This window comes from Hydractinia symbiolongicarpus, chromosome 12 (assembly GCF_029227915.1).
Source record: "Hydractinia symbiolongicarpus strain clone_291-10 chromosome 12, HSymV2.1, whole genome shotgun sequence".
NCBI classification, from domain to species: domain Eukaryota; kingdom Metazoa; phylum Cnidaria; class Hydrozoa; order Anthoathecata; family Hydractiniidae; genus Hydractinia; species Hydractinia symbiolongicarpus.
The window spans coordinates 7327868-7340339 of NC_079886.1; the positions used below are offsets into that span (position 1 = coordinate 7327868).

The window sequence follows — 12472 nt, forward strand, 5'->3', positions numbered from 1 at the left end:
AAATTGCAAACTTTTAAAATGTTTTAGAATTTCGGACAAACACTTAAAACATTTATTTCCTTACTTATTTTCAGTAGGTTTTGATAAAAATTCAATAAACAATTTTGCTCAAATAGATTCAAGATCAATGGAAATCTCGTATTAGTCAAAAGGTTAGTTTCAAAGGAAGTATATATTTTGCTGACAATGCAATAAAAGCTATAGGAATTACGGTTATGTACAGAGTAAAAAATGGCGGGAAGACATTTCACCCAACATTTGTATTATCATACCCGTATACGTCTGTCCGTCCGTCCGTCCGTCTGTCTGTCATGCAAAATGGTAGCTTAGCTGCGCAGGTAGCTAGACGCACGCAATGCGGTATAAAAAGGACGGGCGAACCCGTGGATTTTTCCACGGGCTAACGACTAGTTTCTTAAACTTTCTGATTGACATTTTAATATCCTCTACTCATTGCATTGCACAAGATATGCACAAGAATCTCTTTTTAAATCATACAAATTCCCAAAAAGAAGGCGACTGGAATTTCAGCATATTCTGCATTGTGCGATCTCATGTTAAGATAAACCAATCAAAAGCTGCGCCTGCACGTGTTTAAACAAAAATAGAACAAAACATTTTCCGCACAGCTGCCTGTCAAAACCATAAACCTGCCATTTGCGAATGTGCAAGCATTAAATGGTTTTCAATTTGGGCAATCATTGCATTTCGAGAGCTTCACATGTGCACAATTAATTCTATTAACCATATAACCACACCTGCTAGCATAAGCCGTTCTAGATCAATTACTTTCTTTACGGTCAATGATTTTGATCAGTAACAACTAATAGTCTGAATGGAAATGCAACACATTTTTCTTTAACATAAACACTCTCAAAAATAATCGCTCAACCGTTCAATTTTTTTTGTATATCATCCAATTGTTGAAAGTTGTAATACCCAAATATGCTTTTCGGCATGATATGGTATACAAAACTCAATAACCTTGTTAATAATTAATAACTTTGGCATCTTTGTTCGATATTTCTGTACTGGCTTGAGTTAGTTGGGTAGAGATCTCTTAACAGACAGTCAAGGTGAGTTATTTTCCAATACCTTTTAATTCTTACATGGTTTCATGACAGTGCAGTAACAAAAGACATATAAATTTAGTTGGATTAAATATAAAGAAGATGTAACTCAACAGGTTTTTATTATAATGATCTCTCAGAACACAATTTTCATTAAGAATACTGGCGTGTATCTTTCAACACTGTCAGCCAATTTACAATTTCTCTTCAAATTTTACATTTACTGATTGTGTAAAATATTGACTTCTGCAAGCGTTGCATTGTTGCACGTGTTAAACACTAGATTGAAACTAGTAGCTAGCTAAAAAATAACATTAATTAAAAAAACATAAACATGCCTTTTTTGAGTGACTCTTTATAACTAGAAAAGGAGAAAATATTCGGGAGTTTTTCTAATAAATTAAATTTATTTCGAAATTCAATGATGCCAGCACTAATAAAGTAGCTAGCTCAACCCTGAGTGATTTAAGAACTTTAAAGTTAAAATTACACACCTGTGGCATGAATGCTTCGATTTTTTATACTTTAACTAAATAGTAAATTGATAAAAACGCGACATTAAAATATACCAAAAAAGTGCTTCCGAGAATATACAATTATCGGGTCTCAAACATCTTGCACAAATATGAGCTCAAAAAAATTTAAAAGGCAAAGAGAAATAACTGCGCTTAACTATGCTTAAGAATGTATGGTTAATTTTTTTTCCCTTGATCGGAATCCGAAGACTTTAGTTGAAAAGGAAATAGCTATAAAGGATAAAAATATTTACACAATAAGAATCGTACTTTTTTGTTTGAGACTCGTGGTTCATTTTCAGCATTGAAAATTTTTTAAACTAATTCTTAAATAATCGATTAATGTTTTAATTGAATCTGTTAAAAAACGTAATAACATTTTCAGCGTGGTTGAATAAATGAAGAATAGACCAATATCAAATGAAAGGGCTCATGACCCAACAAGAAAGTCAATATTTTATATTATTCAAGTTTCACAAAAACATTCTTAGTCTTTGATGATTAAACTACATCATTATTCTTAAAATATTTCTAATATTTTGGAGATTAAGCCTTGATGATTGCTACAAAAATTATTCTTATAAAATAGGATAGGCGTGTCCTTACCATATCCATTGTTACGGTAACCGTTTGAGTTGATCTTTATTGAGGATCAGACATATTAAATTCCGCTTAAGATAGGTAAGGTAGTGGGGCTAGATTACTTACATCATGCTGACTGTGGGTGACTTTCTTTTTACATCATATTTTTATATTTTTATAGTTCTATAAATTCTTATTAATACACATAAAAATTTGTTAAAATTTCATGTCGGGCTGAAAATAATATTTTCTGCATTCTTCCATAAATATAACATCTTTATTTTCCTGATTTCGTACAGTTTTTTTAATTTTTTTTGAGCACTACAACAAAATCATACCGAAAATGATTCAAGTAGAAAACATTCATGGTTGATTAATCATGCGCAAAAGAGTTTAAATGCTACCAGCTTTGTTTACAATTATGAAATTAAAAAGTGTAAAATTTATCTACCTATCTTATCTAAGACGAGCATATTTTTTTGAAACCTAATTTCAGCTTGGAAGAAAAATATATTTACCTCGAGGTAAAGATAACTTTTCATTTAAACTAGAGTTCACTAGCAAGTAATCAGTCATTTTCGTTATAAATAGTTTTATCTATTCGAAAAAAAAATCAGCTATATGTTGATTTGTTAACCGATTACTCAACCTTAATTTGTAGTGCAAAGAATGAAAAGATATATTTATTTATAACTATATTTATTCTTATGTTTATCTCATCTTATTTAGATGAGGTCCTGTATCGCCGTATTATTACTTTTGGTGGCTATTGCTAACGCCAAGTCAATTCATGGTGAGTATTTATCATAGTATTTTCGTTCTTCCTTAATCATCCTTCCGTCCATTTTAATTTGTTTCTGTGCTTTATTTACAACACCATCTGTTTCTGACAAAACTCTTTGTTATGAGGTTAAGCAACTGCTTTATTACAAAATCTCATTTTGAGATTTATGTTTATCAAATATTAGTATTTAACCATTGAAATATATACAGTTTTCTTTTATTGGCTACCTATTTCTTTTAACGAAAGTATATTTGATTATTTCCTAAAACAGAAGTTTCATTTAGTCTTTTACCTGTCTTTGCTCACATTAAAACGTTCTTTGGATTTAACTCGTTTATGTCCGTGGATGTTTTAATGGTTGTGTATTTAATGTATGTATAAAAAATGGATCATCATTGGAGAAAGTGGAGTCCTTTTCTTTCCAACAGTAAACGTTTTACATCAGAAAAAAACAAAACCGAAACGTAGTGACAGAACGGACATTTAAAACAGACATGTAAAATAACACCACAACTGCTTACTTTATCTAAGATGTACCATTTTTCATACTTACAAACCTAACAAACAATAAAAACCAATTCGACTAACAACTGACTTTTTGACGTTTCTCTCTCTATTTTCTTGTAGAGGGTGGAAAGAAGAGGAACCCACAAGGTTGTCTTAACGGCTGTCCCGCAAGTTGCGCACCAGCCTGCTTACCAATCTGCTGTGCTCCACCTCCACCACCACCACCTCCTCCACCACCGCCACCACCTCCGCCACCACCACCACCCCCACCACCGCCACCACCACCACCACCACCACCGCCACCACCGCCACCACCACCACCACCACCACCACCACCTCCACCACCGCCACCACCACCACCACCAGCAGAAATATTATATGGACCTCCTGGATTAGAAGGACCACCAGGGGGGCAAGGACCTTATGGCCCCAGAGGGCAGCCAGGACCACCAGGACCACCTGGACCACCAGGACCAAACGGACCACCAGGACCTCCTGGGTCTCCAGCTTGTCCACCACTCTGTGCGAAGTCTTGTCCTGCCTATTGCCCAGTAAACTGTTGTCCAGCACCTGGAAAGAAATAGATCATTATTTACCAACGCTGGACATATTTTCAACACTAATGACTTTGAAAACCGAAGACGACGACATGACGACGTGCCTTTTCTGGCATTTAGTATATATAATTATATCCATTTGTAATAAAATGTTTGTATACAATATAGAAATGAAATTCCTTTTGTAAATGTGATGTATTTTTTGCCAAGCAGCTGCAAATAGTATTGATTGAACTCCTGTATAAACATTATTACGTTTTTGATTTTACCTTTTAGAATCATTAGCAAGAAGAAGTCCACAAACTTGTGGCCAAGAGTGCCCAGCTACTTGTGCACCAGCTTGTCTACCAATTTGCTGTGTCCCACCACCTCCACCACCTCCACCACCACCACCTCCACCTCCACCTCCACCACCACCTCCACCACCACCACCACCACCACCACCACCTCCACCACCTCCACCACCGCCGCCACCTCCTCCGCCACCACCTCCACCACCACCTCCACCACCACCACCTCCACCTCCACCTCCACCACCACCTCCACCACCCCCACCACCTCCACCACCTCCACCACCACCACCACCTCCACCACCACCACCACCCCCACCACCTCCACCACCACCACCACCACCAATTGCTATCCCAGGAAATCCAGGACCACCAGGACGTCCAGGACCACCAGGAGGACCAGGACCAGCTGGACCACCAGGACCACCAGGACCCCCAGGACCACCTGGAGCACCTGGACCCGGTGGACCACCTGGAGCACCTGCCCCGCCACCCCCACCATGTCCTCCACTTTGCCCAGTAACTTGTGTGCCAACGTGCCCACAATACTGTTGCCCAGCAAGAAAGAAGTAAATTTACTGATAAAAAATATTGGTGTGGTGTCGTAAAAGATGCTGTTAAACCAAGATAAAAAGGAAGATTGGAGAAGATTTATAATTAACTGACCATCTGTTTTATTAACTACTATGTAGCTTTTTCTTATCTGCGATAACGTAGAGCTGTTAAATGAAATATTTTTGGTAGTAAAAGTAAAGCGTTGACTTTTTTCTTGTATCTCTCTTGCAGCAATATTAATTTCGTTTCATCCCTGGCAAAAAGGCTAAGGACTAACAAGGACAACAACAAAAAGGTTTTTGATACAATGTGTCAACAAAGTTTGCAAGCTGAAACTACACTAGCTAGGATAGATTAAATGCTTCCTTCGAAAGTCAGTTTAATAGAGCTAATTTAAAGTCCCTTTTATGGTGAGCCGAAGAGGTTTAACTTGCAAATAATATTGCAACATTGCCAAAAGAAGGAACAAAGTGACGAACAGTTGCATGTTCAAGCACTGCCTGTATTGGTGTTATTTTGCCAGTTATATACAAAAACTTCAATACGTTTTTCTTAAGGGTCAACATTAGGTAAAGGTAAGTTGTTGCATTTGAATTCATTGCATCTCCTATCGCTTTATAACACTCAAAAGAAGTTCTTTAACACCTATCCACTTCTTCGTGTTATGTGGTTTTGAGATATGCAGTATTAACGGTGGTTAGCTGTGTCATAACAAAAGACATTGAAATTAAGTTACCTAAGACGTTCAAAATATGAAAAAATTAAAAGTCGATTTTTAAAGTAAAGGAAAAAACGTGAGTCCATCGCGTTATTTACAATGCTATGAGTTAGTGCAAATTTTGTCTCAATGTTAAATCATAATAAATAAATAAAATAATGTAGTGGGATAAACAAGTTTGCGCATACCTTAAGGGAAATATTATTCCCATTAATTAGATAAAAATTAAATTATTGAAAAAAACTCACAAAATTCGCGAAATTAATTCACCAAAGGGAATCAACTAGACATGAATCATTTTGATTTTTTAAAAATACACCTCACGAAGTTTAAGACCATAATCAAACACATTTGTATTTTTCTGTATGAAGAAAGAGAATTGTGGATATCCTTTGACTGTTTTTTTCAAAACGCCATTTTTCTTTTCTTTTTTATAAACAAGATACGACGAAATGGTACACATATTCTTTTTTGTTCTTCTTCACTTTTTTTCAATGCTCAATTACAGAATACAAGATAGGGCTAATTAAAAAGGATGAGTTTCTTCTAGTAAATAAAATAATCAGTCACGTGATCACATATTTCTCTAGAAAAACAATACCTACGTTCTTTTGAGTTATTTCTAAAATTTGACAGGCTGAAGTGGTTTGACTCTTCTCAAATTTTTTAAAATGTTTACAAATGCCATGAAACTCAATGTTTACAAATTTATCATCCCGAAGGTAGCAAACATGTATGTATTCAATATGGAATTTATGGCAAAAATTTTTTTGAAATTTTATTTTTTGAAGGGAAATGTTTTAATCCGCAAAAATATGTTCCCGTGAATTTTTGTCAATTCAGTCATTCGCAAAAATAAATAAATTATAAATAAATACGAAAATAAATAAAAAAATAAATAAATAAATAAATTCACCAATTTTGTTTAGACCTTTTAACAACAGATACACATTGTTTCCGCTGTCTTTTTCCATTTCCATTAAGGTCTAAAAATACAATTAGTTGTAGATTTAGGTAAAAACCCTACCTCTTGGTAGAAATAATACAGTGTATAGAATTTAAGTAATCGAAAACCAATACGAAGAAGAACATGACAAGATGTCCACGTTTGACAAGTAGTTTTAAATCACAGCGAGAATCTTAAAATAACATATTCATAGCTTTTAAGATTTGCAGCCTAAACATGTGGGTTATCCGTTATGGTCGACGGACGTTCAAAGCAAGGAGTCACATATGGATTTAGCTAATTCAAGAGGCCCTTGGACTTACTTTTCAATTCTGTCTGGTCTAAGGTCGAGATGTAAGTCTTAAAACTTTCGCTAATTATGCGAAAAACTAACATCATCAACAAGCTTTAAAATATGCAATTGTTAACGAACTTAATTATAGTAACTAAATATGAAAATTTATGTAAAACGTACAAAAGGGCAAACTGATTGTCAAAACATTTTTTAGAATCTATATGTTAGGCAAAACTGTTAAATACAACACCTCACCTTCATCATCATGTCATGCATAATGCCATGCATAATTAGTGGAACTTCTAACTGCAAAATCTTAAGAACCAATCAAGATCATAGAAATCTTCTCAAAATCTTTTTTATGAAAATAACTTGTTTCTTTGCGGTGGTAACACTTTAACAATGAAAAAATCAACAAAATGAAACTTTTGAGGAGGGAGGGGAGAGTGGTGGTGGAGATTGAAGTGAAACATAACTGGTAAAAAGCCTGGTGCTTAAGTCGCCAAGCAAATTAAAACTGCTTATTCAAATTGTTAAGGTACCTGTTCATCTTCACCCTCGTCATTTCTCCAGCTTTTCTGCAAATAAATTGACGAAAATATCTACAGATTTCATATGTAGGTACGCAAGTTTTATTTCGTACGAGTTAGTTACTCGCTCTATTGTCCTTATTTTTTCTTGAAATGTTGATTTTAAATTTTTTTACGGGAACTTTGAAAAAATCATAATGACTACGGCTGTAATAAGGCCATTAGTAGTCATATTGGGACAAAATTGTATATGCACTAGTCGGTGGCTCGTGGACAAATCTATGGGTTCGCTGTCTTTTATATACCGCATTTCGTGCGTATCACTACTGTGGTACAATTTTGTGGATAGGCAGACAGACGACGGCTGTGATTATAAAGACTAGTCGGTGGCCTGTTAATGAATCCACAGTTTCACCTGTCCTTAATTTACGGCATTTCGTGTGTCTCGCTACTTGCGGTACCATTTTGCGCATACATAGACAGACGGTGGCTATTATTACATAGAGACTAGTCGTTGCCCGTGGATAATCCCACGGGGTCGCCCGTCCTTTATATTTACCCGTCGCAACAAAGTGGATAAAAATATATCGCATTTGATATTGGTGTTTCCGTAACATCATTTTCTAACTCAGCGGGGGTCCGCGCAGAGACGGACAGACGGAATACGGCTATTATAATAGAGATTTATTGATAGTTAGTGCATGTTCTTAAATAGTCAACATTTTCTTATTCCTACAAGAATATTCACATTAATTTGTACAATAGATTAAGAAATAAATTTTTTTCATAAAGTTCTTTTAAAATGTTTTATTATTTATTTCGGACAGCCTTTCTATCATGTCGAATGTAATTACAAAAATTCAAACATTTTGTGGTTGAGAAATCATGCGCAAATAACAACAAGGCTACCAGTTTTATTTGTGCTTTTAAAATTACATAGCATTCTGTTACAATATTGAGCCATAGAGAAGCAACAACTAATTTCAGGAATAAAAGAAAAAATTCAAGGTAATAGAATATAATCTTAAGACTTTTAACATTTAAATCCTGTTTTGATTCAACAATTGGCTTCAGTAACTATTAGTCTTAGAGAAATGTATTTTCTAAGGTCCGTCATTAAGTATTTTATACCGTTGTTTATAAGATAGCTTCACAAAGTATTAATTTAACTAGTAATATTTTTAAAATCAATAAGACACCGTCTCAACCATATTGTAATTTTAGTTTATCCATGTTAATTAAAACCTTAAAGACAGTTCAGTCGGTACCTTTTGCACCTCAAAGAACGGTTTGTGCTCTACTTTCAAATATTGGACCTACCTAGGACCTGCGTAAGACCTACCTAGGACCTACCTAGAACCGACCAAGGAGGTACCTAATTGCATTTCTGATAACATAATTGCTACCACCTTTTTAGATGAGATATTGTCTAGCCGTCTTGCTAGTTTTGGTAGCTATATCTAATGCCAAATCCATTCACGGTGAGTAAATCACTTTTATAAAATATTATACCAGCGATATATCTGAAAAAGAAAACAGTTTGAATTCTTATAGTAGTTTAGTTTGCAAAGAATGCTTAATAAAACCACATAGTTAACTCAGGTGATCGCTTTGTTCGGAAGACGAGTTTGCAGTTAACACTCTTTTTTCTCAGACCTGCTGCGGGAAATTTAAATATACCAATAACAGCTACTGTGTTTTTCAACTCGTCACTTTTTTTTAGTGCACATATGTCTAAAGAGATATGTAAACTAAACTTGTGATTTTATTTGGCCTAGTTCGATTTTTCTTACGCTTTATTTATTTTTATTATTAATAAAAGCAGAATCTGTTTTATAAGTATCAATGTTTATTATCATATAAATATAAATTAACAAAATTTTGAAATTTTATTCACTTTCTTAGCCTATCATTGATTTTTATTTACCTGTTTATTTTCTTTAGAAGACAAAACAAAAAGAAGCGCACAAGAATGTTCTGATGGTTGTGCGGGAGGTTGTGCACCTGCCTGCTTGCCATCCTGTTGTGGTCAACCTCCTGCTCCTCCACCACCTCCACCTCCACCTCCACCACCACCTCCACCGCCACCAGAGGCGTGCCCTCCAATGTGTCCAATTTCTTGCGTAGGTACCTGTCCACAAGCCTGCTGTCAATCGGAGAAGAAGTAATCTGTGTGCCACAAATACTACACTATATTCACACACAACGAAAATACATTTATTTTATATAAACGTTTTCTTTACTAGCTTACTTTAAAGTGCTTTTGATATTTAAGAATAAAATAAAACCTGTCCTCATATCTATAAAGCCCTATATGTCGGTGCAAATAATAATCATAAGTTGGAACTCTCTATCGTCGGCTATTATGCCGAGTCTTGAACAAAAAATGAATTACATTTTTCATAATTATTTGTTTGTTTTATTTTTATTTTAATCCCTATTAATTTTTATTGGCGTATTGTTAATCTTATTCTACAGATATTGTTTTTCAAAGTTATTTAAAAATCTTTCTGTTTTTTTTTTATTTTTTGATACCACAGAAATGGGGCGTGGCTAATTCTCACCACTCTATATACCTTTTCACTGTTACTAATGGCAAAAATGTACTATGCAAGTGAGGAAATAAATAACATACATTTTTGCTGATATCAGCATTTGGGCGGTGACTTCATAATTATTATTGAAGTTACCGAAAAGCTAATAACTAATTCTCTGCTTCTGTGTGTTCGTGTGTATGTGCCTTTACAAGGATGATGTTATTATGTATCATTTTTTTCCGATAAATTAGCTCTTTGCTGACGGTAATGCATTAGTTCGACGCCAGTAAAGTTTTTAAAGTTAATGAAGCCGTTGCAGTACACATATAACTTTAAGGCTTAAGAACTTGGAAACGGGTCGAAATGACTGACATTATCTCCTGCGTGGTTTACTACAGACTGCATGAGACCAAATTAAGTAAGTTCCCAAAGCCTGGATAATTCAATTTGTTTCAGAATGAACGGGTTGATGATGCCATCAGAAACTTTGCAACGGGTTATTGCTGGCGTCACCAAGATTAAAAGACGAAACTTTTACATTGTTCTTCTCCCTAAACTTTAGGCCTATGGACTAGTCTTATATAATAATACTCTCCATTTCAATGTGACTTATGCAAAGTTGATTATATTGTTCACAATGTTCTTTACATAAAGACTATAAAACATCACGTATAACGTTTTGCAATTTACAAACTTTTCAATTCCAAACATTATTGTCGTCAAAGGTAAGTTTATTAAGAATGGCGAAGCATTACACTCTTAAGTTTTGGCGAAGTAACTTGAAAACTGGTGGAAATAACTGACGTCATCTCCTGCATAGATCACCTGGCATCAAAATGGGACTAATTTCTTAATACTGGGTTTAATCCGCCTGCTTTGGAACTGATTAATGTGTCATTAAACAAATTTTAAACCTTTTTTATTTCTTTAACCGTCCAAGAGTAAATAACTTCTGGAGATATAAAAAATGACCAAGTACAAAAGATATAAATATATACATATAAAAAATTAAAATTATCTATTAAATTACAATATAGCTGTTATTGTTGTCTGTTGCACTTTGTTTTTTAAAAAAAATATGATTAGGGAAAATCATGTTAACCGACTTTATACCAGCTGTTTCTTTGCAAATAAAAACATTTCTTAAATAATCTTGTATAAAAATATGGATTGATGTGTTCCACCACATGTTTTACTTCTTTGTTCACATTTCTTATATGTCGAGTTGAAGCATTCTGTTGATGATTTTAACGTTACCAAAGCTCGTCGAGACGCCCAGCATTCCCCCCAATATTGAATTCCAAACATCCTGTATCCACCTATCTTTGCCATTCTAGCACATTTGCATAAAATCCTAAAAAAAAATAGATTTTTTTAAAGTTATTTTATGACATGTTGAATAACTTTTTTATTCTTTGCCGGTGAAAAAATCTTTCAATCAGGTAAAAATTTGATTACGAGAATCAGAATTAATTTGCTTAACTGACACACTTTACTAAGAATTGCCATTAGAAGATTTTGCGCCTAAATTTTTCAATTGTCAACATTTCTCAAACATGGTGTCAGTCAGCACAACATCAGCTAACAAACGATCTTACTTATGCATTGATTTCGCGAGAAACTTCCAATCAATCACACTCCGAAAATTTTCCAACAACACAAAAGATTTCTTCTTTCCCTCCGCGCTAGCTTTACATCCTTGCTTAGTGAAAAAACCGTCGAAACCAAAATTGATGCATGTCAAGCCTAACAACAGATAAAAAAGACATTGATTGAGTACATGCAGAAAAATCCTAATAATACGACCATTGAAACAGTAGAAGTGGAGGGGCCATATTTTAGTAAATTAGAAAGGTGCAGGACCCACCAGGGTTGGGTCCTACGCAGAAGAGAAAATTTGGAAAAATTCACATTTTAGAATGCCAATATAAATTTTCCCGCCTCCATTTATGTTATTCTACACCAGTCTAAATTGTCCGCTTTTAAGCGTTCAAGTTCTGGTTACTTCTTATTTTTGATAAGTTTGATCACAATATGATAACAACAGCGACGACAATGTTAAAAAAAAATATAAGACACATCATATGAACTATGTGGCAGATTCTTGTTACCTCCACCTGCAGCACCCACCCCACCCCCTATCCCAGCTAAAACAGTTTCATCAGAAACAAAGTTCTTGTTTTATCAACCTTGTCATCATGGCATCCTGTATCTTTTCTAACCCCGGGATAAAAAAGAGACAACAAGCGCTGAGAACGAGGTTGTTATTTCATCTCTTACTAATTTCACCTTAATACTTACCTTTAGATGATTCTGCATAACATTGTCTGCCATGTATGTTAGTTGGATCAATTGCATTGCAACTAGGACAATTTGTTCCAGCTGGACAAAAACATTTTTCCGTTTTCCAATTACATTTCTATAAGGAAGAATGCGTATTTGAGCGTGTCACCTTAAGGAGATTAATTATTCGCGAAATTAAGTTATTTTCTCTATTTTTGCGAAATTCTATATTAGCGATTAACGATAATAGGCCCTTTTTTAAAAAATCAATCACTGAGAAAATATAAACAAAACCTTTCACTT

General features: G+C 34.6%; 2 protein-coding genes across 3 annotated transcripts; both read left to right on the forward strand.

The window, feature by feature from the left end:
• The first annotated feature begins 918 nt into the window (after nt 1-918).
• LOC130621206 (uncharacterized) lies at nt 919-5059 on the forward strand. The gene is made up of 5 exons (XM_057436521.1): nt 919-1076; nt 2897-2960; nt 3579-4040; nt 4229-4237; nt 4292-5059. The coding sequence occupies exons 2-5, from the start codon at nt 2897-2899 to the stop codon at nt 4876-4878; spliced, it is 1122 nt and encodes a 373-aa protein (XP_057292504.1). The 5' UTR covers nt 919-1076; the 3' UTR covers nt 4879-5059.
• A 3187-nt stretch (nt 5060-8246) lies between these two features.
• On the forward strand, nt 8247-9758 carry LOC130622116 (late cornified envelope-like proline-rich protein 1). 2 transcript variants are annotated; one of them, XM_057437519.1, is made up of 3 exons: nt 8247-8357; nt 8767-8830; nt 9294-9758. In XM_057437519.1, the coding sequence occupies exons 2-3, from the start codon at nt 8767-8769 to the stop codon at nt 9515-9517; spliced, it is 288 nt and encodes a 95-aa protein (XP_057293502.1). In that variant the 5' UTR covers nt 8247-8357; the 3' UTR covers nt 9518-9758. The 2 variants fall into 2 exon arrangements, with proteins under 2 accessions (XP_057293502.1, XP_057293503.1); XM_057437520.1 differs by having other exon boundaries at nt 9297-9758.
• The last annotated feature ends 2714 nt before the right edge of the window (nt 9759-12472 follow it).